Genomic DNA, 26,463 nt, shown 5'->3' with positions numbered 1-26,463 from the left:
TCATCCTCCCTTTCATCCCCAGCCCTCGGAGCCTGGGAGTTTCTCAATGGAGCAGGCGTGCGGGGAATGCTCTGCAGGGGGCTGAGGGAGTTGGCGTAGGGTGGGGGTGGACATTCCAGGCATTCTTTGCTTTCTCTAGGAGTCAGGCAGTGAGGACGGAGGGGGGAAAAGCTGCCCAGCACCAGAGTAAAGGGGATTTCTTAGGAAGGAGAGAATAAAGGCTGTGGGGGTGTCTTTACGCAGCAGGAGCAGGGCTCAAGCAGACAGGAGCAGGGGTGGGAGGAGAAGGAGGCAGGTGGTGGGGGCAGGGTGGGATAATCTGCCAAATCCACTTCTACTTTAGTGCCAAAGGCCGGAAGAGCAACTGGGACTCTGGGCCCAGGGCCTTCCCACCTGTGTGCTTAATAGGGTCAGGCCAGAGCTACTGAGCTCACGTTTGTTTTGATTCGGCAGTTTTTCTATTTCCCATCCCTGGCAGCCTAGGGGAACGAGTATTAGGAGAAGGCTCAAAAACCTGCTCAGCACCATCCCTCCCCACCTCAATCACCAAAGAGAACAGCAGGGCCTGCTTCCAATCACCTTTCTGGTTTTAATGGTACTTTTTGGCCACGGAGGTCCATTAGGTAGAGACCATTAGGTAAAGAGACTCAAGAGTGTGGAGTGGAGTGTGGGGGGTTGTGGAAGGAGGTGGAAATAGTTGCAAAAATATCTCTCTGTACACAAAACTTAGATGTCATAGTGGATTTTCCCAGAACATAGCATTCACATTATTGAAAACAGCAAGATTCACTTTTCCTAAAACACAAAGCCAAGAACATAAAAATAAATATGGACATTCTAGAGTCCTGAAGGCCTAGAGAACACATCCATAGTCTGGACTTTAGAGCAGCTTAGAGGCAGAAGTTCTGAGTCACTGAGGTCCAAGGTGGAGTCCAGAGGAGGCTGGGCCCCTTGAGATGAAGTCCACACAGCAGGCGGAGGCTTTTCAAGTCTTTCAGATTCACAGCAGCAACTTCAGGAGGCTCAGGCCAGGTTTGGAGGATGGAAAAGGGAAGAGAACCATTGAAGAAACAGAGATTGTGTTCTCTTACTCCTAGGCTAAATAAGGAAGGGTTAGGTGGGGCGCAGTGGCTCACGCCCGTAATCCCAGCACTTTAGGAGGCCGAGGCGGGTGGATCACCTGAGGTCGGGAGTTTGAGACGAGCCTGACCAACATGGAGAAACCCTGTCTCTACTAAAAATACAAAATTAGCCGGGCATGGTGGCAGGCGCCTGTAATCCCAGCTACCAGGGAGGCTGAGGCAGGAGAATCGCTTGAACCCGGGAGGCGGAGGTTGAGGTGAGCTGAGATCGTGCCATTGCACTCCAGCCTGGGCAACAAGAGCGAAACTCCGTCTCAAAAAAATAAATAAATAAATAAAAATAAAAATAACAAAGGGTTACTCCAGACCATTCCCAGAATGCCTCACGCACATTAGGGGTGCCACCATCCAGTTCTGGTGGTTGGTAGGAACGGGAATGTGTGTGTAAAGAGGTCTGGCCCCACTTGGGCAGGGAATGAGTAGGGAAGGAGCTGTCCTTAGAAGGCACCATGTGTACAGAGTATTCATGGGATGCAGGAGATGGGCCCTGGGAGAGTTCTCTTTCCAGGTCTCTGTGGCCCCTCCATGTACACAAGAAACAGGCAATGTGGACTCTGTCGCGGGCGTTCCCGTTCCCCTCTCTATATTATCCTCTTCGTTCAGCAGGGCTGAAGACAGACACTGAACCCTTGATGCATTTCATTTGCCTGCTTCCCATATCCTGCCCTGCCCAGGGCTCCACTGCAAACCATCTCAGCCTTCTGAGCTGGGATGCAGGTCCTGGGAGGTGGGGGAGAAGGCATCTCCCCTCGGGGTGCAACCAGCTGCATCTGAGAGCCTGACCGGGCTGGGGCAATGCCTACCCGACTCAGGTGAGCTTTGAGCAGACCCTCAGTGCCTGCCGGTAGGTCGCTGTCACCTCCTGGCAGTCTGTCAGGGAAAAGCAGCTGTCCCCCAAAGGATCCTGCCGCCAGCGCCTCAGGCAGCTTCCAGGGCCCTCTGAGGGGGGCTCCTCAAGCCCCATGAGGTTGTCCACAGACACACAGCCCCGCAGTGGGGGCTCTGGGAGCCGTTCAGGCAAGTCCAGCTGGTCAAAGGACTCAGAGGACAGGATGCTGTCCTCGCTCACAGCCCCTGAGGGTCGGCTGGCCCGGGCCAGGGGGCGAGATGGGGCGAGTTCATCCAAGGAGCCGAAGGTGGTGGGGGCCGCGAGCTCCAAGGCTGTCTGGGAGAACTTGCCATTGAGTTTGAGGATGCCTTTGCGATGGAGGAGCAGCCCTGAAGCTTGCGGAGGCTTCTGCTCCTTGGGACCCCCACTCACAAACACGTCGCCTGCGCCCAAGAGCTCCCCAGATTCACTGGGCTCGGGAGAGGAGTAGTAGCCAGACTCGCGCTGTTGGGGCTTCTTGAGAATGCCCTTCTTGGGGAGCAGGGGGGCAGCCTGCCCTGGGCTCGCAGGGATTGGGCTGAGCTCCGGAGGGTCCTCCTGTGCCCCCTCTGCAGAGGCTGACACCTTCTTCTTGAGAATGCCCTTTGGCAGCTTGAGGTTGCTCTTGCCAGGGCGATGGGCAGTGTCATCAGCCGTGTCACTGTGGAGAGACTGGGCCATGTCATTCTCCTTGCGGGACTTCTTGAGCGAATGCTGGCGCTCCAGGCCAGGGGTGGTGCTTCCCCCACCAGGTGCATGCTGCTTGAAGAAGCTGCACACCTTGGCCCCATTCTCCAGGAGGGGGCGGGAGGAACGCCGGAGCCAGTCAGCCATGGAGGCGCGGGCAGAGTCACTGCCAGGGTGCCCACCCTCATGCGGAGCCTCCTGCTCTCCCACTCGGGTGGCGTAGCCCCAGTTGACCCACCAGTGACTGGCCACATCCTCCAGGGTGGCCCGGCGGGTGGGGTTCACCATCAACAGCCACCGGATCAGGCCACAGGCATCTGGAAGACAAAAGGCAGGTGCTTCAGTTTGGCAGCTCCCAGAATAGGCACTCCCTGTCCCCTGTCCCCAGCTCATCCCCTTTTGAGCTATGACACTGCATACTCCTGGGTCGGATGCGTCCCTTCCAACCTAGGGCTCTATACATGCCTTGGCCCAGGACAGCTCCCCAGTCCAGAGTTCCTGGACTGACTCCTCCAGCTGCCTCTCTGTCCTCTGACCCCTCAGGACTGTGACCCCTTCATAAGCCCTTGTGTGTATGTTGGTGTCTATCCTCTCTCTCTCCATTGAAATTCAACCCTCTGAGGGTAGAGACTGTGTTCACGGTAAACTGGGTCTCTCACACCCTTCTTCCTGCCTTCTGAGTCATAGTGAAGGACAAAAAGATTTCTGAGGATGAGAACAAAAGCAATAGGAAATGAGACAACTGTAGCAAAGAAGATCTAAGTGAGACCTTAGGAACCACTTCCCAAATATAATCAAGCATGCCCCTGTGGGAAAGAAAGAGCTATCCCCTCCTTCCCCAGAGGTCTCGACATTGGACATACGGTGGAGGGTACCCTAACCCACCATGGGCCATGATGGACTGTTGCCCTTTTGACTTTAGTGCCACTGTGTAGTTTCTGCCTTAGGAATGAGTGAAGGACACCCCAGGCCTGGATAAGAACGCCCACACCTCTTACTCACCAGAGGGTTTAGGTGGCTCCCGGTAGGCCCCGTTGCTGATCTGTTTCACTAGGATCTTATGGTCATGCCCGTCAAAGGGCATGGTGCCATGCACCAGGATGTAGAGGAGAACACCCAGGGACCAGCTGTCCACCTGAGAGAGATGGGGGAGGTCAGCAGGGATGCCCATACCAGACAGGAAAATGTTACATGCTGGAGAACTCAGAGGCCAGCACACCTGAGGACGACCCACCTCTCCTACCCAGGGGCCAAGACGGGGATGCTGCAGAAGGGGTCTGAGATGTTGTCAATCGCATTCCCTGCGAGGGACAGCCACAAGCACAAGAGCTATAGCCAGGTCATCTCTTCCGGGCTGGGGAAGGGGTGGTTGTGACAGATATCATCTCTACATCACTCTCAGGAGGCTGGACTGGGTGCTGGGAAAGGTAACAGGAACGAGGAATGTGAGGGAGGCAAAGAACTAACCTAGGAGTCAGGAGACCTAAGTTCTAGTTCTAGGGGTTTTTTTGGTTTTTGTTTGTTTGTTTGTTTGAGATGGAGTCTTGCTCTGTTGCCCAGACTGGAGTGCAGTGGCATGATCCTGGCTCACTGCAACCTCTGCCTCCCAGGTTCAAGTGATTCTCCTGCCTCAGCCTCACAAGTAACTGGAATTACAGGTGTGTGCCACAAAGCCCCATTAATTTTGTATTTTTTTTTTTAGTAAAGATGGGGTTTCACCACATTGGCCAGGCTAGTCTCGAACTCCTGACCTCAAGTGATCCACCCACCTCGGCCTCCCAAAGTGCTGGGATTATAGGTGTGAGCCACTGTGCCCGGCCTAGTTCTAGTTTTGCCATTCCTGGCTAGACATCTGGCAAGTTACTACTTTTTGGGAGGCTTGAGTTTTGTGCTCTGAAAACTAGCCCGTCAATCTCCCAAGATCTAAAGTCATAGTAAACATCTGAGGCAGGCTGGCAGGGGAGGGTGGCCACTTACCTCTGGGCCTGTGTAGGGCTTTCCATTGACAATCTCTGGCGAGGCATAGAGGGGGCTCCCACAGAATGTCTGCAGGAACTTGCCTTGATGGTAGAGGTTGGAGAGGCCGAAGTCAGCAATCTGCAGGATTGAGTCAAACACGGGCACAGGTCATGTCAAGGCCTGGGTTTTTCTGTAGCTCTTGGCCCGCCCTTCTCCAGACCCTGGGGAAACCCAGGCTCCAATAGAAGGAAAGGGTCCCCATGACCCCTACCCCACACTGAGCACTGTCAGCATAGCTCAGGCCCTGGAGGAACGAACCCTGAGGAGCTGTGTCAATAAGGAGCATCTAGGCAGAGCTTTGTGGGGGCTCCAGGATCCTCACTGCTCCCCAGACCACTTTGCTCACATGGCATTCCACTACAGAGATGCTCTCTCATGCCCATATCCCTTGGAAAGTCTCCCATCTCCTTCTAGAAGCCTAGAGTTTCCAATGCCTCCCTGGAGCCCCTGCTCATTAGATCTGCCTTCCAGACAGACTGTACACTCCCATGCTGACCTCCTTGCCCCCACCTCTCCTGCAGCTGCTAGCCCAGGTGAGACCCTGCATGAGGCTCTAATGATGTTTAGTGATGGAAAGGAGGGTCAGCCAGATGGAGGGGGAAAGCCAGCACCTCGTGATAATGGCATGGCCCTCAGGAACAAGCAAGCCCTATAACCAATGAACCACATAAGACTTGAGCTGCCCTTCCTAGCAAAGGGCTCATTCCTGTGTGCACACCGGGGCAAGAACTTGGTGGCAGGAACCTGGGGTCAGCCCAATATAGCTAAGAAGCAATAATGAGGGCAGAACAAACATCAGGGCTGTGGTTACAGCCCAAGACTCCCTGAACCATCTGATACTGAGGGCTTGAGAACCCAACCCCATTGTCTCGTTGCCCGGAGAGACCCTTTCCCACCTATCCTCAGTTAGAGGCTGAGGCCATGCCCTGGTGCTCCCCACCTCTTCACCCCATCAGAGGGTTATGTGTGTTCAGGGTGGGGAGGGGCTGTTTATGAAACTCTGGCTCCTTTGTTTATGGTTTTATTGGCCTCTTATCAAGCAGTTACCAGTTGAAGCCCATAATGAAGCACATGATTGGTGCAGATAGGAAAGTTCATGCCTGTCCATGTTTGTGCCTGATTATGCGGGTTTACTGGCTCTGGCTTCCCTCCCTTCTGCTCAGCATCAAAGAGAGCCCCACCTGCTCTGGGAATTGGCTGGTAAGAGGGAATGAACTCAGTACCAGGGCACCTCAGGGTACAGGTCAAAAGCCACTGGAAGAGACTATGTCCTGGGTTCAGGAAGATTCTGAAGAGGGTCAGAGTGCAGCGTCACCTTCCCAGGTGCCTGCAGGGGCCAGCCTCCCTGTGCCATGTCCTTCCTCCAGCCCTGAGATCTCAGTTTATCCCATCAACGTGAACTTCTCCATACCTAAATTTAACTACTTAAGCATGGAAATCTAGCAGCTGCAGAAAGCAGGAAGCTGGAGCTGGAGTCCTTCATCTGTGGGAAGTTTCCAAAGGGCTAATTGTACCAGATTAAAGCATGCATGTGTGTGTGTATGCAAGTGTGTACACACATGAGAAGAACTCAGGCCGGGCCTGTCCCAAGGTTGTAGCAAACCTGACCTTAGATCTAGACTCCTGTCAGCCTTATGACATCAAAGGAGCACTCATCTGGGAATCAGAAGATCTTGGTTCTAGTCCAGGCTCAGCCACGCGCTAGTTGTGTGATCTTGTGCAAAGCACCCCTCAGCTGAGGCTCCAGCTCTCCATCCACACAATGAGGTGTTGGAATGGATGATGGCTGAGGTCCCTACCAGTACCAATGAAGGTCAGCCTTGCTCAGCTCCTTCAGGAATCCACCAAGAGCTTAGAGCTACTTGGCTGGGGACAGTGCAGAAAAGCTGGGGTGGGCAAGGAGGCTTCTAGAAATAAGAAGTGGGACTCACCTTGATATTCCCATTGGCATCCAAGAGGATGTTCTCCAGCTTGAGATCTCGGTGGACAACTCTGTTCTGAAAGAAGGAGAGGGCAGTCACGGGAAGGTCACCAGGGAAGGGAAGATGATGAGGGGCCCAGTCTGGAGACTGAGGTTAACACAAAGGGAGCCAAGTGGGCTTGAGCACAGGTAGGCTGGGAAGGCCTATCTTTATTGGTATGTGCTGCAAGAAATCACAGGCCCTTCTATCCCCGGGGAAGGGACTCAAAGTCAGAGACACTGACATTTCCCTGAGAGTCCAGAATCTAGTTTTGCCTCTGTTTCTGTGTGATCCTGGACAAGTCACGGAACCTCTCTGGTCCAAAACAGCCCTAAAGCCCTGGGGACCACCCACTGAGAATATGGCTGGAGCAGGTAGGTGCTCACCTGATGGCAATAGTGCACGGCAGAGACGATCTGCCGGAAGAAATGCCTAGCTTCGCGCTCACTGAGCTGCTGCCGCTCGCTGATGTAGTCATAAAGGTCGCCCCGGCTGGCATACTCCATGACGATCACGATCTTGCTGCTGTTCTCAAACACTGGGCAGAGCAAGGCAAGGAACGTCAGGCCCTCCCAGAGTGCACTGCTCTCCACTGGGGGTGACTCACTCCTCCCCGACCCCAGGCCCCAAATCAGACAGGACCCCCCTCCAGGAATATCTGCTAATGGGGCTATACGGTGGCAAAAAAGGGCAGAAGAAGGGCCTTGGAATTTCTCAGCATCTTCCAGGAGCCATGAGTTAAGGCCAAAGACACTGGCTCATCCTCTGCCTCCTTGGAAGTTCAGGCTTTTGGGAATTCTGAAAATGACCCTGCCCTTTCAGGAAGGCAGAGACATCACTAGATGGGAATGAAAGGCCAGGCTCCTTGGTTCAAGAACCTGGTACTTTTTCACCTTGTGGCCTTGGGCAAATCTCTTCTAGATACATGAGGAAGAATGCAGGTTTGCTGGGTGATCTTGGACAAGTCAGTAAACCACTGTGCCTCAGTTTCCTCATTTGAAAAGCAGGATAATAAGGCAACCTCACAGGGCTGGGGTGAGAAATATAAAAAGTCAGCAGCAGTTCCAGGGCTGGCTGAGCAAGCTGGTATAGGTCTGACATATAAACAAGCACTCGATAAATGGTACCTACAGTTATTTATTTATTTATTGAGACAGAGTCTCGCTCTGTCACCTAGGCTGGAGTGCAGTGGCGTGGTCTCGGCTCACTGCAACCTCCACCTCCCAGGTTCAAGCGATTCTCCTGCCTCACCCTCTCGAGTAGCAGGGATTAAAGGTGCGCGCCACCATGCCAGGCTAATTTTTGTATTTTTTAGTAGAGACGGGGTTTCACCATGTTGGCCAGGCTGGTCTTGAACTCCTGACCGTGTGATCAGCCCGCCTCGGCCTCCCAAAGTGCTGGGATTACAGGCGTGAGCCACCGCGCCTGGCCACAGTTATGTTTATAATCAGTGCCCTCATGCATACATTTGAAAAATAAGGCCAATAATAATGTCTGTCTTGAGGATCAGAAGAGGGAATAAAAGTATATTAAAGTGGATCATGAACTGTAAAGCACCAGGGAGAGCTGAGATATCCATCACCATCTCTGACTTCCATCCAGAGGATCCAGGGCAGGGCCTCATGCATAAGGCCTTGTACACAGAAGCAATCAATACATATTTGGTAATTAATTGACTGGCTGGGTTCCTGGAAGCCACCTCATCCCAGCTGGCTCATCTCTCTGGGTAGGAGTGGCCCTCTTGCCACTTGAAGACTAGGTAGGGAGTGGCTGGTTCACCAAACTGGCCCTTCTGCCTGGTGTGTGTTAGAACATGTATGTCCCTGACATTGCACCTTTGTGTCAAACGGGTCCTATGAGTTTGGCTTGCTTGGCCTGCCCCAGAGCTAATGCTGTCTAGGCTCTGAGAAGGAGTGAGTGAAGTGAAGAGCCTTCTCCCTAGAGGAGTCCCAGCTTCCAGGGAATTGGATACGTGGCCAGGAGGACTGTTGTTTTTTCCAGGGGGACAGGAATAAATGGCCCTTATCTGTGGAGGCCCAGCCTCCTGGGGATGCCTGGCTGAGACTCCACCCCTATGGCTCTCATCATCTCTGCAAGGGTGCATGCAACCTTTGTGCCATAAAATCGGGAGTCAAAAGCCAGCCAGGGCACATTTTGGAGAACAGCTAGGTTAGAGGTCATTTCCCAGGACTGAGGCACACCCACTACCTCACATCCCTTGAAGCCAGTAGCAGGAAGGGGATGAATTTGGGGGAGCCCCTCCAGACACACAGTAACTATGATGTTCTTATGTCTGTTGAATCTGAAGGTGCCAGAGAAGCCATACCCTGAGCTGCAGTGCTCAGTTCCCAGATCCAGTTGGAGATATGAGTGTAAGGCAGAATTCACACACACATGCACATGCACACACATGCAGACACACACACACCAATCACCACACTCAGCCTAGCTGGAGATATGGGTGTAAGGCAGAATTCATATACACACACACACATATATATACACACACACACCCCAATCACCACACTCAGCCTGGCTTAACCAATACTTTGTTATCTCCCCACTCTCCCCTGAGGGAAGCACACAGAGATAAAATTAGCCTTCTCAGCCACTTGCCTGGCTCTTCATGGGACAGGCTCAAGCCACAGGGCTATGTCTTAAGGCTCTACCCTTAAGGCTCCACCCTTAATCTTTCTATGAACACGACCCAAGAGCAGAGACTGCTCTATTTTTTCCCCACCAGGAATATACAGACAAAGGGTAGAGTTACAGTCTCCCTTTCTTCCCTCCTGTTGCTATCCCTCGCTTCTCATCTAACTGATATTATGTAAAGTCTTGACGCAGACAGGTGTGTGTAAGAGAGGGCTCCCCATCTTTCCTTCGTCACCCTCTCTTGCTCACTTTGTTGTCTGGGTCATGGAGAGGAGGGCAGCTGGAGTGGTGAAATCAGCACTGATGTCAGAGAAGAGGAGGCCAAGAAAGACAAGGAGAGGTAGGAGCCAGCCCTGTGGCAGGAATGATTCAGAGCCCAGGTCAGACTCTAGGAGGTCTGGCTCTTGGGACGCATGAAGAATAGCACCCACGCACCTGAGACAGGTGCAGGTCTATGTATGTTTCAGCCTCCCCCAGATTGCTAAGGAGCTCACTGGGTTGGGAAGGTAGTGTTCAAGTAGGGAAAACCGAATTATAACAACAAAAAAACCTGCAATTCCTTGAGTACCTCCCATGAGTGGAGCATTCAATGACATAAACAGTTTGATCTTTGCAACCACACTGTGATGTAGATGGGATTACCCCATTTTATAAATGAGGAACTGAGGCCCAGAGACTAAATTCAATGAGTTGTGCAAAGTCATACAGCTGAGTTTCAAATCCAGCTCCTGCCCTTCTCTAGAGCCTATATTTTTTTACTTCTTTATGTTGTTTCTTCTGACACATGTACACACGCATGTGAACACACACATGCACACACATAGACCCCCAAGTTCCAGCTTTAAGTGCCCACTGTACCTTCATGGATGGCAATGATGTGAGGGTGGTTGAGTGATGACATGATCTCAATCTCCCTCCGTATGTGCATCAGATCTTGCTCATCTTTGATTTTGTCCTTCCGGATTGACTTGATGGCCACCTGGGAAGAGAAGGCATGAGAGTGAGGAGAAAGGTTTGGCAGAGGACACTCTGGGGGCCCTGGTCCCGGTGGTTTGCCTGTAGCTGCTATAAAGGCCACAGAGTACACCCATAGAAGCCACTCCATCCTTCACCAGGGTAGGTGGCAGAGAGGCTGGAGAGCACTTTCTCTAGAAAAAGATCTCACCTGAGCTGAGTGCACATGGTCCATGCAGTAGGAAGGAATATGGACCAGTCACCTCCTTATTCATAGTCTACAGATAGACAAGGAAGGTAAAAACCTGCATTTGCAAGGCTGATGCTTTATGAATTATAAAGCAAATGTGCCAATCTGCACCATGAGGACAAGGACCAGCCAGTCTTGCTCACCACTGAATTCTTGATGCTGAGCACAGTAGGCACAGAATAACTCCTTGTTGCATTAGTAAATGAACTGGCCCTCACAACAACCTTGGGAGGTGGGCACAAAAAGCATCATCAATACCCTTTACAGGTGAAGAAACTGGGACCCAGAGAGGTTAGATGATGTGCTCAGTCATACGGTCACTAACTGGTGCACGTGGATTCGACTACTGGCCATCTGATTCTGAGTTTGGTACTTTTTCTGCTCCAGTTCTGTAACTTGCTATAAGCAATCAGTCCCTAGCCACAAAATGGAAACAACCCAAATGTCCATCAAGAAAAGTAGGGATAGGTCTGGGTGCGGTAGCTCAAGCCTATAATCCAAGCACTTTGGGAAGCCAAGTCAGGAGGATCATCTTGAGGCCAGGAGTTCGCAACCAGCCTGAGCAACATGGTGAAACCCTGTCTGTACAAAAAATTCAAAATCTAGCCAGGTGTGGTGGCACATGCCTGTAGTCCCAGCTATAGGCACGTGCTGAGGTGGGAGGATTGCTTGAGCCCAGTAGGCAGAGGTTGCAGTGAGCCATGATTGCACCACTGGATTCCAGCCTGGGCAACAGAGTGAGACCCTGTCTATAAAAAAATAAAAAAAGAAATGTAGGAATAAATTACATGTGGTACGTCCATAGGATGGAATAGAATATTATTCAACCATAAAAAGGAATGAAATTCTGACACATGCTATAACATGGATGATCCTTGAAAACATTATGCTAAGTGAAATAAGCCAGTCACGCAAGGATCAATATTGTATGCTCCCACTTAAATGAGGTACCTGGAATAGGCAAATTCATAGGGACAGCAAGTATTAACAGAACGGTGGTTACCAGGGACTGGGGGAGGGGAAATGGGGAGGTGTTGTTTAATGTGCATAGAGTTTCGGTTTTGTAAGATGAAGAGAATTCTGGAGATTGGTTTACAACAACGTTAAATTTAACACTACTGGTACACTTAAAATGGTAACTTTTATATTATGTATGTTTTACCATGTTTTTAAAAATTGGTCCCAAAATTATGAAGAAAAAAAAAAAGCCCCTAAACACCAGTCTATTCAGTCCAGATGAGAAACGTTCCTCCCCTGACAACAAACAACTCAACAGTTGCTTGCTATCTCAGGGCCTGCTATCTTAGCCCGGCAAGATGAAAAACACCACATGAGGACGAAGCCCTCCAGGCAGTATGTGTGGTGGGCTCAGGAAAGGCGGAGAGAGGCGGGAAGAAATGGAAAGAGGGCTGCCGAGGTGCAGCTAGCAAAGCTCTGAGCCACCGAGGGTCTCGGTCCCTCTCTGCTCCACCCTCCTCAGCAGCAGCTCCTGGACAAAATCCCAGAAAATACCAGGGAGCAGGGCCTGAGGCGCGGAGCTGGGGAGAGACACTGCCTAGGGAGTCTGTCACTGTCCCCCTGGGCGAGTCCCCACCCCTTCTCAGAGCCTCGGGTTTTTTTTTTCTGTGAAACAAACAGGTTGAACTAAGAGATCTGAGGGGCTTTCCTGCTCTGAGTCTATGAAATTAGCCGTACAGATGCCACGGGGCCCTCAGAGGCTGCAGGGCTAGGTGGGAGCTGGGTGGGGGTGGGGTGTCACAGGGCCGGCCAGTTCCTGGCAAGTGCTGCCCAAGGACGCAAATGGTAAATACGGGACTTCCTCTTATGGGGGATAGGCAAGTTGTGAGAAATCTGAAGACCTAGACTGTGGTAAACAGCTCCTCGTTCAATTTCCCAGGAGGGTTTGCGTCCCCTCAAGATTCAAAGGGGGAGAGAAAAAAGGAAACCCCTGCTCGAGGGGAGGAGCCTCTAATCCACCCTTTCACAGGGCTCTGGAGGCAGACAATGGTTTCTGGCTTGCAGGGGCAGCAGGCCCTGCCGGCCTGTGTTCTCCATCGGACAAGAATGCGGAACAGCCCTAATCCCGTAAGAGGAGCTGCTGACAATGCCCTGGCCCGGTCACCCCGGCAACGGGCCAGGGATGGCGTGCCCTCCATCCCACTCCTCCCCCAGAGCTTCATCTTTGAAAGAGGGGAGGCCCTGCTCTCGGGCCCTCCCTGAGCAGGGCAGGGAGGACAATGGCAGGCGGGAGGGATGGTCACCATGGAGCCTCCTCCCCACGATGCTGAAGAGGCCCATGCTGCAGCTGCAGGGGATGCGATGGGGCTATCCCCCTTCTGCTCCAAACCATCCATCTCTCCCTAGTGAGCTAAGCAAAAAACAAAAACAAAAACAAAAACCTGGGCTTGGAACTGGGCAGGGGGCCAGGGGTAGATGTAGAGAGGGCCTGAATCCTCCTTTAACTAGGAGGTACCTCTCTCTCCTGGATTCAACTTGGAGTATCATTCCCACACACCTCTCGCCTCCATACCCTTTTTCCTCTCCCTGAAGGGGAGATTTTATGGACAAGTTATTTTCTCTCTAAAATTCTTTGTTTAAAATAAAACAATGGATAAAGTTCTATGAGCTCTTCAGAGATAAAGGTCCATAAAGAGCAAAACGATCAATCATATATAAACACAAATCCCATATCTAGATAATCAAAACTATTTCAGAACTTAAGATGTACGCATAGGCACATCTTGGATGTACAGTTGTGTACTCGCAGATACGATAGCGAAATAAATCATCATAGGCTTAGGGGGCAGAACTCTAAAGATGACAAGGCCTAAAATAAATGAGGTTCCAAAAAAGGGAGAAAGGGGTGCTAGAGGGGCTGGGAGGAGTCTCTGCATGGGGGAGAGTGCACAAGTTGAACCCCAAGATCCATCTCTTTCAACTCCAGAAGCCCATGATTCTACATCAGAATTGTTAATCCTCATTGAACAGTTCCAGCCTCCTGCAAGTTTGTGCTCTGGCATCAGGGGGTAGGTTAGGGACCCACCAGGTATCCATATTAGGTCCCAGGAGATCACAGTACGGCTGGCACTTTCCAGGAAGCAAACAAGTTATGTCATCAGGCCTCTATCAGTCTCCAAGCAAGTGGCAGACAAAAAGAGCCATGCATCACCACCCTGGTAGGGCTAGACCACTGCTCCCCAGCCTATCCTGGCCCCACAGGAGAGGGCTCTAGCTATCTGCTGGCTAGCCTGTCAAAGTAAATTAGAGCAACAGCTCAGGCCTAGACAGAGCTCAGCATATAGAAAGTGTTCAACAATTGTTTACTGGTGAACATAAATCGCAAATATTTACTAGTTAAGTCACTGGGCTGATGACCTTTGACTGAGATGGGAGCAGTGCTCAGATAAGATTTTCTCCTCTTCTTCCTAGACATGGGTGAAGTCCACCTCGGTTATAAGGACTAATTTTTAGGGACCTTTGTTCTCATCTGCAAGATAGCCAGGCAACTATTCTCTAGAATAAAAATATGTTGATTAGGCTGGGCGCAGTGGCTCATGCTTATAATTTCAGCACTTTGGGAGCCTGGTGATGCATTCCTGTAATCTCAGCTACTCCGTGGCTGAGGCACGAGAATTGCTTGAACCCGGGGGGGCAGAAGTTGCAGTGAGCTGAGATTGCACCACTGCACTCCAGCCTGGGTGACAGAGCGAGCGTCTATCTTAAAAAAAAATAAAAAATAAAAATAAAATGACTAAAACCAAGGAAGAGGGTAACAATTGCTGAACCAATCACCCAGAGGCAGGAAGGCCACATGCCTGAGACAGTCCTGGTCTAATTACTAATATTGCCCCTTTTACTCTCCAAAGTATCCAAGTTTAGATAATACAATATATGGCCACCCTACTCAGAAGGGGAAAGAAAACCAGATTCAATGATAATAACATAAACTTGAACATCTGATTAGTGGAGATGTCATCAAGAGCCCAGGAATCGAATCCTTATTTGCCCCTATAGAGCTATGCAACTCAACATAAGTCACTTGACCAGATAAGTCTGGTTAACTCATCTGGCTGGTTTTCATGTCCTCATCTGAAAAACGAAAGGATATTTATTCTCCAGTCATCTGCTGAGTGCCTACTATGTGCCTGGCTGGCACTGTGCTAGGTGTTAGGGATTCAGATAAAAAGTGGACAGTCCCACAGTCCAGTGGGAGGACTGACAATTAATTAAACTCCATTCTATTGTGATAAATGTGGCAGTTGATGTCCCTGCCTGCAGAGAGGCTCCAAGAGCACTGGAGAGAACTTCCTTTGCCCATAGGAGGAGCAGGGAAACCACTTCTGGGAGAAAAACTGCTTTCGATTTTGAAGGATGAGTGAGGTTTGCTAAGCCAAGGGAGGTGGGCTAGGGAGGGGCAACAAGGGCATTCCAGGCAGAAAGAAAGGTTTGAGCAAAGGCCAAAAAGAAAGAGCCATTCACGAATTTGCACATCACGATCTCTACACACCCTTCCAAACTCTAGAATTCTATGCTGAACTTCTTCAGAAATGGGCCACCTGCTACTATGCCAGGAAGGTGCTAGCCAAGTATTATTATAAGCAGCCCCATACTATGGCCACGGTAGCCTGCTTGAGCATAATTTCTGATTCTGTCCCAGTGGTTTTCTTGCCCCTGTAGTCCTAAACATTGGAAAAGGCAGCAGGGTTAATTCCTCATTCTATTTTGCAAACAGCACACACTGAGGTCCAGAAAGGCACACTGACTTTTCCAAGGTTCCACAACACATCAAGACACAATCAGGATTGAAGATGGAAAGATGGTGCCTGGAGAAGCTTCCATCTCAGCCATAGAGATTTCCCTGCCTGCCTCCCATCCCTGGAGAAGGGAATGCCCCATATCTTGCCCTAGGCCAGGCTGTGTAGTATCACCAGCCACCCCATCCCACTTACAGATATACAAATATGCCCACTCCTCTGCCAACACCCTGGAGAGGTAGGTGCTGTGGCTCAATTGGTAAACACTGCCTCCCTCCCAGGGACTCAGATCAGGAACGATCTGGATTCAGGAGAGGATGGTAGAAAGGTCTTAGAAAAAGAAGATCCAGAGATGCTGGTTCCAGGTGGAGGGAGAGAAGGTGCAAGCTGGGCATCTCTGGTCATAGTTATCACCCAGAGCTGGAGCCAAGATCCTTGATTTCTCTCTGGCCTTTTGTGGAGCAGCTGCTGTCTGGGAGGCAGGGCAAGGAGCTAGGGGATGACCCATTTAGATAACGGAGGAGAGGTTGGGCTGGGCTGGCCCAGGCTGGGCAGAGTGGGGGTGGGCCTAGGGGTGGCTCGCCATCCCACCACACCAGCCAGAGAGCTAGGCAGGGATCAGGAATGGGCTCCGAGGGGAGCCTGAGCCACCTCCCTATACTGTGCTGCCCCCTCCTTGCCATCCTCCAGCCCCCTCTACCGGGTTGCTGGGCAAGGAGCTTCCCTGCCCAGCCTTCTTGTGTGGTTTGGCTGGGGCTCAAGGACAAGAGTGGCCTGCAGCCTCCCTCCCTGCCGCTTAGCAGGCAGGTGCAGAGGGAGCTGGGAGGGCAGTGTCCCGCCAAGCAAGCCCTTGGCAGCCAGCCAGGCAGGAGTCCTTCTCTGGAGCTGGGGCCGAAGGAGAGACGATGACTTTGAACAAAGCAGCAACCAAAGTGGTTTGGCTTAGGGAAGCCAAGCACAATCCATACTCTTTCTCAGGGTAGGACAGACCTCCAGGACGCAGGGATTCCCCAGGAAAGGGAAGGGCAGGACTTCATCAAAGCCAGCCTTGCTGGGATAATAACACTGTGTGTGTCAGATACTGTGCTAAGCACTTTACATATGCCATCTTACTTAATCCTAAGAGAATCCCACGAGGTAGGAATAATTATCACCCCTACTTTACAGATAAGGAAACTGAGGTACAGAGAGGTTGCACAGCTGGTAAGCAATGGAGCCACGATTTGAATGCTTGCAACCTTGACTGTCAGCTAGGCAGCATCCCCAACAAGGTTTGAAACCCAGGAATACAGTGTAGTTCACCCACCCAGAATCCTTCAACACAGTCACTCTATGTGAGGGTGGGGGTTGGTTCCCAGTGACTCTTCCCACCTGAAGCACTGCCTGGAGTGCTGGGAAAGGCAGCGGGAGCTAACTGTTGGAATAACAAAGCACACTGAGGCAAGCCTGGGCTCATCTCAAGGCCAACTCCCAGTCTAGGACTCAGTACTTGGTCATCCAGGAGCCCATATTGCAGGCATGCCACTCACCAGCTACAGGATAAGTCACTTCCCCTCCTCGGGCCTCAGCTACTCTGTCTGTCAATGAAGGACTCGGACCACCTCAGTCATTTCCAAACATTTTGAAATCCTGCACTGCACTCCAAAACATAAAAAAGACAGAGCACTCTTGCTCCAGAGCACCACACACTTGGACTCACGCCCCTCATGGTTCCCCTTGGAGGTAAGACTTCCATGCAGATCATCCAAAGGCTTTGGTGGACTCCACCATTTCAGAGACCCCAGCATGTGTTTTTCTCTTTAGGGGAAGGGGTGGCCAGGGGAGCTGGGTGAGTCCCAGGAGGAAATGTCATTTGGATACCAGGAATGTATTGAAGAGCCAGAGCAAATATTTGTTTTTCCTTTGATGTCCTCCTAGAGCAGCCATTAGTTCCGCCCACCTGCCCTTCCCTCAGCCAATCCCATCTGGCCCTGATAATCCCATCTAGGCAGGTTGGGAGCGGGAAGTGTGCTAGAAAGGTGGAGAGAAAATTGGGATGGAAGTCACCCAGCTGGCTTTCCTCTGAATCTAGCTCCCACCAACAATCTCAATTCATTCTGGGGGAGGTCTTGGGCAAGCTCCCACACCCCTCTCCCGCACTGAAGTATCCTGAGGCACTAGGTCTCTCTCGATTCACGAAGGACAGTCAAGAGGCAGGGGTGGGGTGGGGTGGGGAAGAGGCAATGCTCCAGAATTGAGAAACCATTAGCACAGCAGGCAGCTGCTCTCCAAGAAGGAAGGAGACCCTGAGCAAGTTCCCAGCTGCAGAACTGGGTGGTCTATGGATCAGGGAGGTTCACAGCAGGTCCCATGCCTACTGATCTTGGCTTCCTATATAGAGCAAGAGGCATGAGGCCAGGGAGTATCTTCTGATGTAATAAGAGCTGGAATCCCTGCCTAAATCCACTGAAGTTTGAAAACTGAAAGCTAGTTTATCTCATTCTGGAATCAAATGAGATCTCTCTCTTACCCTCTCTCTCTCACGCACATCCACACACACACCCCACAGTGACCTGGGTCAAGAGCCTGATGGGAACTCTGAACTTCAATCTCAGTTTCTCAGTCTCTGGGCCACCCCAGTCCCCACGACCCAGTGTCTCCACCCCCAAGAGGCACGAAGCACAAGCCACCAGCAGCTATTTTCCAGCTAAGCCCCTGACGAAGCCTGGGTCCAACAGCCTCAAGCCTGGAGCCTCACTGGGCCCTCACACTTTGTAGAAAGAGAAAGAAAAGGCAAGCCAGGAAGTACATGATTGCCCAATAGCTGTAACCTGGCAGCAGGCAACTGGGGACTGTGCCAGGCGATAGCAGGAAAAACATACTCGGTCCTATTGATGGGGCCATAATCTACCCCTTTCTCCAACATCCACTCTCCTTCACCAATGAAATGACTTCTTGAATTTCAAACCAGCTACTGGCTGCAAAAGCAAACACAACCTGGAGAAGTAACTGCTGATGTAGCCAATAGGGCAAACCATACACACACACACACACACACACACTCACAACCAGCACCCAACTGGATTTGGCAAAACATAATAATGCCTAAACCACCTGCTCTAAAAGGCTTGTTAAAATATACATTATATGGCCCTATCCTAGACCTTCAGAATAAATTACTCTAGGTGTGGAACCAGAGAATGTAAGTATTTTAAACAAACACCCCGGTGATCCTTACGTACTTTAAACTCAAGTTTGAGAACCAGTTAACCATGCTAACTAACTTTTGACAAATTTGCCATCCTTTCTAGGCTGCCCTTTCCAGAAATTCTCACTGGAAGTTCTTTTTTTTGTTTGTTTCGTTTTGTTTTGTTTTGTTTTTGAGACGGAGTCTCGCTCTGTTGCCCAGGCTGGAGTGCACTGGCACGATCTCGGCTCACTGCAAGCTCCGCCTCCCGGGTTCAGGCCATTCTCCTGCCTCAGCCTCCCGAGTAGCTGGGACTACAGGCGTCCGCCACCACGCCCGGCTAATTTTTTGTATTTTTAGTAGAGACGGGGTTTCACTGTGTTAGCCAGGATGGTCTCGATCTCCTGACCTCACGATCCGCCCGCCTCGGCCTCCCACAGTGCTGGGATTACAGGCGTGAGCCACCGCGCCCGGCTATCTCACTGCAAGTTCTATGTGTTAGGAGCAATAGAAGTTCATATTTCGATCTTATTCAATCCTCACAGCAGCTTGTGAGGCAGGCTGTGTTTTCTACAGTTCTGCAAAAGGGGAAACAAAGTACAGAGATGAAGGAAATTGCCCAAGGTCACACAGACTGCTAGACTCCTACACTCGCACCAAAGTAACAGGGCATGTTCTTGAAAAGGCCCCCAAACCGAAAGGTCTCTGGTACAGTGGACCTGGTTTCACATTTTCCAGAATCAAAAACTCATCATAATGAAATTTCAACTAAATTTTAGAGCTGGAAAGGACCTAAATGTCAAAACCCACCCCCTGTGCCAGAGCTCCAGTGTGCTGGGTTGCCAGATTCTTGGAGTTGGGGAAATCCACACCTCATCCATTCATTCAACCACACACATATTTACCAAATACCTATTAAGATGGGGTGCCTTCTACTTCCTCTTTCCATTGCACTCTATTGAACAGTCTTTTCCCAGCAAAACTCAACTTAAGTCCCATCCATCTTATCCCAGGACACGACACGATTCGTTTTTCCGCGCCAACTATCCATAGCCTCCCTTTTATTTGGCAATCATCACAACAGTACGGTGTTGCTGGCTGGGGTTCGCAAGTTTGCGACCACTGTCCCTGCAATCACGGACTGACACATCTGCCAGGGACACCCCGCAGTAGCCCCGCAAGCTCAGCGCGGTAAAGACCACGCTGGCCTCTCCGCCGAGCAACGAGCGAGCCGCCGCCCGCCCTCCTCCGCTCCCTGCCAGCGGCCAAGCCGGAGCCCGCCCCGCGCCGCGAGAGGGAGCCGCACTCACCAGGCGCCCCGAGCTCTCCCGCGCCTTCTTCACCTTCCCGTAGGTGCCTTTGCCCAGGGTCTCCAGGAACTCGTAGCGGTGCCGCAGGTTGTGCTTGTGGTGGTGCCGCTTCACCGCCTGCTTCTTCATTAGGGGCTTGGGCGACTTGATCAGCCCTTCCGCCAGCGGCCGGGCTAGCTCTGCGGCCGAGGGAGTGGGGCCGGAGCGCCGCGTGAAAACCAGCGACTCCATGGCGAGCAGGAGGTGAGCAAGGGCGGCAGGGGAATCAATAGGCTGTGCGGGGAGGGCTGAAGCGCGGGGCACAGGTCCCGCACCAGGACGGGGAGCCACAGCAGTACCAGGGCGCGCAGTAAAGCACAGCATTCCAAGTTGTTATAAACGCCCTGAGCCCGAGGCCCTGGACACGCCCCCCGGCGCCCATTGGCCTGCTCGACGGCGGCGCGTGACCACGGCCGTCCACATTGGCTCTCCGGGGCTCCAGGCCCCGCCTCCTCCCCCTCGGCGTGGCCAGGAAAGGTGTCAATGGAACCCGCCCACCAGGAATGGGGACTAGGGGATTCCAGCGAAGGCCGCCTGAGGCCCAGAAGCTTACTCTGAGGGCCCTTGGAGCTGCACTTGCCTCTGAGTGGCGCTTGGTCCTGGTTAATGCCCTGTTGTTTTATTGTACTCTGTTCTCAGTTGGCAAGGGGCGATCTGAGGGCACTAAAGGTCACCAAAGTATTTCTTCATCCTGAGTAATTTGCTTGTCCCAAGCCAAAATCTATAATTGCTTGACCACTTCATTGAGTCCATAAAGGAGAAAGGGAGCTGGGATGGGACAGAGGCAGAATCCAGCCTAGTGGGAGGGTTAGTGCAGAGCTGTCCTATGGTTCGAGTTCACTTGTCTTCAGTTAGATCAACCTTATTTGGATATTGGAATCCAATGGCCCTGGAAACTTCTTCCTTCTTCCTCAAAGAGGGCTTCTTAGGCGAATAGCTTGAGGTCCAGGAGTTCAAGACCAACCTGGCCAACATGACGAAATCCCATCTCCACTAAAGATACAAAATTAGCCGGGCGTGGTGGTGCGCGCCTGTAATCCCAGCTACTCCGGAGGCTGAGGCAGAAGAATCGCTTGAACCCAGGAGGCAGAGGTTGCAGTGAACCAAGATGGCGCCACTGCACTCCAGCCTGGGCAACAAAGTGAGGCTCCGTTTCAAAAAAAAAGAGGGCTTCTAAGGTTGAGTAGATTCCCTCAACCACTTAGTGGAATTTATTTATGATGTGTCGGCTGGAGGTGGAGAGAACCCAAAGGGATACATATTTACTTAACATTTTTACATGCCGACTATCTAACCTGTGTCCCTAAGTCTGAAAATGGTTGCTCCACCCAAGGTTTTCTTGTGATTTTGGTGCCAGGAGCACTGGTGGTAGGTTATGAGGTTTGACTTGAGACGGAGTCTCCCTCTGTCGCCCAGGCTGGAGTGCAGTGGTGCGATCTGGGCTCACTGCAAGCTCCGCCTCCCGGGTTCACGCCATTCTCCTGCCTCAGCCTCTCCGAGTAGCTGGGACTACAGGCGCCCGCCAGCACGCCCGGCTAATTTTTTGTATTTTTAGTAGAGACGGGGTTTCACCATGGTCTCGATCTCCTGACCTCGTGATCCGCCCGCCTCGGCCTCCCAAAGTACTGGATTACAAGCGTGAGCCACCGCGCCCAGCTTGACTTAGTTTTTGAGGCCTGGAGTTGCTAGGTCCAGAATCTCCACTCTGAGTGCTCATTTACAGTGAAATGAGAATGGCCATAGGTTTTCCTTCTTGCTTTAAATGGCAGAAAGGGAACATTTCCCCTTTGGCCATCTTGATAACCTAATCCTGTGAAATGAGTATTATTCTGTCCAAGGCCACACAACTGGTAACAAAGTGGCGGGATTTAGACCCTGGTCCTGAGGAAGAGAATAGAGGACAATAGACCTGGATCCTCTTCCCTGAGGGAAACCCCTTCTGCCAGCCAGTTTAGGGCCCTGGATGGATTCTAGCTATGCTGGAGAGCCAGCCTTCCCCTCAGGCCTTCAGGAGGATGGTGCCTCCCCTGTGTTTCCAGGGCACGCTGAGGATGGAGAAGGACTCACCCCCAGTGGCTGCCCACTTTTCTACTTCCACTGATCCTTTGATTATTTTTCTAGTGTGAGTTACAGATGTCTCCATCCCTCCATGGAGCTCTTTATCTCCTTTGTGACTGGAGAGGATCCATCTTACACAGGAAACCAATGTATCTCTCCCAAATTTGGAGGGCCACAGGAGGTGGCGGCTGGTTTGGCATTCTTCCCTCCACCAGCCTCCCCTTTTGCTGTGGGTTTTCTATGCAAATAGGATGAGGCCCAGAGATAGTTGCCTTGACTTGCTATCTCCTTTCCCCTCTGAAATCTGCTTCTATTCCTGGGGGCTCATCCAGATGATTAGGATTCTCAAAAGGAAGTATGGATAACATAAGAGCAAGCACAGGGCCGAGTGTTGGGGGATCTGAGTTCGAGTCCTGACTCTGACACTAACCAGTTCTGTGGCCTTCTACTAATTACTTCATTCTACAAATACTGGTGCCCACTAGGTGCTGAGCCTGGGGACACAATCATGACAAGATTCCTGCCTTTGGAATGTTCTCAGTCTAGTGAGAAATCAACAAGTAAATCCTGTACAGAGGGAGAAGGGTCCATGATGGAAGAAGAACAGATTGCCTTTTCTTTTTTTTTGAGACGGAGTTTTGCTTTTGTTGCCCAGGCTGGAGTGCTATGGTGTGATCTCGGCTCACCACAACCTCCGCCTCCCGGGTTCAAGCGATTCTTCTGCCTCAGCCTCCTGAGTAGCTGGGATTACAGGCATGCGCCACCACGCCCGGCTAATTTTGTATTTTTAGTAGAGACAGAGTTTCTCCATGTTGGTCAGGCTGGTCTCGAACTCCTGACCTCAGGTGATCTGCCCGCCTTGGCCTCTCAAAGTGTTGGAATTACAGGTGTAAACCACTGCACCTGGCTCAAATTTTCTTTAAGATATGTATCCCAGGTGGGAGGAGGCTGGTCAGGGGCAGGTTCCTAAAGCCAGGGCTTTTTAAGTTGAGACCTGAAGGACAAGTGGCAATTGGCCAGCTGAATCAACATTTCTTCATAAGATGAAAGAATTATACAGATGAGCTTAACACTTCTTTTAAGGCTTAATCTAGCTACACTCCTGTAATTTTTTCCAGGTATCCCCAACACCCAGTGTGCTGCGAGGCACCTAAAAGTCACTCTATAGATGCTTATGAACTGAAGGAATGGATGTGCGATGGAATCCAAAGATGAAACTAAAAGCACCTACATGTGATTGGGCCCACTCCATTACCAGCTATCTGGCCATGGTCGGGGGGAATCATCTGCAACTTCTTGGACCTTCTCACCTCTGCTCCAGCTTCCTTTGACTACAATCTGAATTCCCATCTAGGTGAGGAGCCATGGGTGACCAAAGATCACAGCAGGTAGGCAAGGAAGACACAGAGCCAGAACAGCATGTGACTCGGAAATGATCTAAGCTGCTGAAACTCAGATCTCAAATTCCTTAAAGGAGGTCTAGTTGGTGGGAAAGCGAGAGTGCCTGACAGGGAATCCGTGTTGGTCAGGGACTCTGCCACCAGCAGTCTTGGGGAATTCCTGGGTCATGTGGTCGGATGTGTGGATGTGCTGAGATATCTGGGCTGAGCTAAGCTACTCTCAATCCTGCCTGCCCCACTATTGACTCCTGGAAGGGAGACGCCTACCCCCCAGCCCCAAGTCCCATGGCTGATCCATGTCTAGAGGGGGTCATGGGGGAAAGCTGTTTATTGGATCTACTATGTGCTGTGCTGGGAAAACAAGTGGGAACAAATGTCTGTCCTTGTCCTTACACACTTCACAATCTGTGTGTATGTCTGTAGGGGAGTGGGGGTAGGTCCAGACTGGTAAAAGGGGATTTGAAAGCAGCTCAGTGTGTGGACTGCTGTGATGTGTCCTGGTGGAAGCAGGGTGCAGGTAGGAGCAGAGGTGAGAGGCACCAAGGCCATGCCATGGGGGTCAGGTGAGGGTTGGGAGCAGGTAAGGAAGATCTCAGATACCTCTAAGATGAGTCTTGAGCCCTGAGGATGAATTACAGCCTGTAGTATTCCCTACCTCCCCTCCAAGAAAGGGATGCAAATCCTGTTAGTCGCTGGCAAATTGGGAAGCCTAGCTCAAAGCTGCCCTCTTCTGACCAAACTAAGCCTAGCATGTTTCATGGGATGCCCAAAGCTGTGACCACAAGCAGAAATCGGCTTAGGCAATTTGTTCCTCCAGTAAACCGTTCATTTGTTCATTCATTCATTCATTCAACAAATATGGACTGAGTAATTGCAATAACAGCTATAATGATATCTAACATTTATTAAGCCAGCCCTGGTTCTAAATTCTAAATTCTAGTATGTCTTGCCGGAAGTTTTTAGAATTTGTGCCGCAAACACTGAAAACAGCCCTCAAACTCTCAATTACCCTGAGAAACCGAATGTTATTCACAGACCAGGCCTGGGAGGGGATGTGACTGAAGGAGAAGCTAGCTCTTCTCCCCAAGCCAAAGAGCTTGCCCTGTCTCCATCCTGGAATGGGAGGGAGAGCACACGCAGAGAGACAGGATGCAGGCGTGCCGGGGTCCAGCTCCACTTCCACCACCAACCCACACCATGCTGTGGCCAAGGACTTTCTCTTTTAGGGGTGGTTCCTTATCTGTAAAAGGAGATTTGGATAAACCAACTCTCAGTTTTGTTTCAAATCTGCTTTAACTTCACTGCAATATCTAAGCAGGGACAAATTAGAAACCTCAAGGGCTGGGCGCGATGGCTCATGCCTGTAATCTCAGCACTTTGGGAGGCCGAGGCAGGCGGATCATGAGGTCAGGAGATTGAGACCATCCTGGCTAACATGGTGAAACCCTGTCTCTACTAAAAATACAAAAAATTAGCCGGGCGTGGTGGTGAGCGCCTGTAGTCCCAGTTACTCAGGAGGCTGAGGCAGGAGAATGGCGTGAACCCGGGAGGCGGAGCTTGCAGTGAGCAGAGATCGCACCACTGCACTCCAGCCTGGGCAACAGAGCAAGACTCCGTCCCCCCCCCCCCAAAAAAAAAATTAGAAATCTCAGCCACTCGCTTTCTTTTGCCACCTGGTAACTGATTCCTTCAGTACTGGACATTTAGGGGCCCCATTCCGTCTCGCATCCCCAGGCTGGCATAATGTTTTTGGCTCAAGAGTCTGGCAACCTCGGCTTCAGGCTCTGCTCTGTCACTAACTGACTGTGACTATAACTCATGTCTCCACCACTTCATGTATAAATAAGAATTATTCTTTTCTGCAGCTAACATACTGTGTGTCAGCCACTGTTCCTTAGATTTCCTGTATTCATGAATTCAATCCTTTCTACAACTCTATGAAGTACATACTAGCCTATGATATCCCCATTGCGTGTGAGGAAAGTGACACAGAGCAATTAAGGGCCTATGCAGGGTCACAGAGTTGTCAAGTGGTGAAGCCAGATTGCCTGGGGTCCAATCTGGCTCCAGAAACAGCACTCTTAGCCCTCATACTTTGGCTTAGAGAGGATTCCTGACTTGCCTAGAGTGTCAAGTAGACTAAGCTGCTCTGCGTCATACTTTCCTCATCTGAAATGACTACCTCTTGGGCTTGCTGTGGGATGAAATTAGAAGTGAGGTCGTCAGACTGATGGTTTCCTATCCGTCTGCCTGGCGCTTTGCTGGGCTCTGGTCCTCCCAAGTCCCCTCCCTCAATTTTGGCAGAGACCCAAGAGTGTGTGCACGCACCTAGTGTGTGTATGACAGCGAGGGGTTATCAGAGTTCCCTGAGCTCCAGCTGACCTGATTTGGGACAGAAGACAGTTAAGATAAGCTCAGAGCTAGGAAGTGGTCATTGAAACAGCCCAAGGCTGGACCTCTGTGTTAAGGGAGGGAGGAAGGAGCTGATCTGAGAGAGAAAAGAAAGGACCTCTTAACAACTCTTAGTGCTAGATTTGAACACCTGAAGGAAGTTGTTCTGAGAGTTGGGAGGTGGAGGGGTGGATATATGTGTAGATTTGCAGTCTAGAGGGACTGGGCGCAGTGGCTCACGCCTGTAATCCCAGCACTTTGGGAGGCCGAGCTGGGTGGATCACCTGAGGTCAGGAGTTCGAGACCAGCCTGGCCAACATGGTGAAACCCTGTCTCTACTAAAAAAACAAAAATTAGCCAGGCACCTGTAATCCCAGCTACTTGGGAGGCTGAGGCAGGAGAATCACTTGAAACTGGGAGGCGGAGGTTGCAGTGAGCCGAGACCCTGCCATTGCACTCCAGCCTGGGCAACAAGAGTGAAACTCCGTCTCAGTAAATAAATAAATAAATAAATAAAGTCTAGAACTTCCAGTCAGTGTTTTAGAAAGGGTCTCCTTACCCCATTGTTAGTAGCGAAACCAGAGATTTTTCTCTTTTTCTGCCCTTCACTCCTGTGTCCTTTTCCCAGTCACGGAGGATCTGTCACTTCCATTGCTGTGGAGTTGGGAAGTGTGGGTGCTAGGGAGTGGAGAAGCTATGCCGGCGACTGGGGAAAATTTTCATGGGATTCCTCCATGGGTCTTCAAGTACTTTCTACTAACTCACTCTATTACGTTGTAGTCACCTGAGACCCTTTTTGAGTAAAGGATGAG

The 26,463-nt window shown here is 51.2% G+C and overlaps 1 protein-coding gene across 1 annotated transcript; it reads right to left on the bottom strand.

Moving 5' to 3' along the window:
* Positions 1 to 565: 565 nt before the first annotated feature.
* Positions 566 to 20,756, bottom strand: NUAK2 (NUAK family kinase 2). Its single transcript, XM_003822952.6, has 7 exons — positions 19,764 to 20,756; positions 10,188 to 10,308; positions 7,064 to 7,215; positions 6,648 to 6,713; positions 4,675 to 4,794; positions 3,700 to 3,832; positions 566 to 3,014 (listed from the first exon to the last, which is right to left on the bottom strand). Exons 1-7 carry the CDS (start codon positions 20,124 to 20,126, stop codon positions 1,951 to 1,953), a joined length of 2,019 nt encoding a protein of 672 aa, XP_003823000.3. The 5' UTR covers positions 20,127 to 20,756; the 3' UTR covers positions 566 to 1,950.
* Positions 20,757 to 26,463: the final 5,707 nt, after the last annotated feature.

The sequence above is a fragment of the Pan paniscus genome, chromosome 1 (assembly GCF_029289425.2).
Source record: "Pan paniscus chromosome 1, NHGRI_mPanPan1-v2.0_pri, whole genome shotgun sequence".
In the NCBI taxonomy this organism is placed as follows: Eukaryota; Metazoa; Chordata; class Mammalia; order Primates; family Hominidae; genus Pan; species Pan paniscus.
The sequence above is the reverse complement of the archived record's forward strand: the minus strand, read 5'-3'. Positions and strand labels throughout refer to the sequence as shown.

Coding starts and splice junctions, on each gene's coding strand:
- NUAK2 (XM_003822952.6), bottom strand. CDS start 20,126: ATGCTGTGCTTTACTGCGCGCCCTGGTACTGCTGTGGCTCCCCGTCCT. Junction 7,216..10,187: donor CATCATTGCCATCCATGAAG/GTACAGTGGGCA, acceptor TGCTCTGCCCAG/TGTTTGAGAACAGCAGCAAG. Junction 3,015..3,699: donor GGAGCCACCTAAACCCTCTG/GTGAGTAAGAGG, acceptor TTTGTCTTCCAG/ATGCCTGTGGCCTGATCCGG.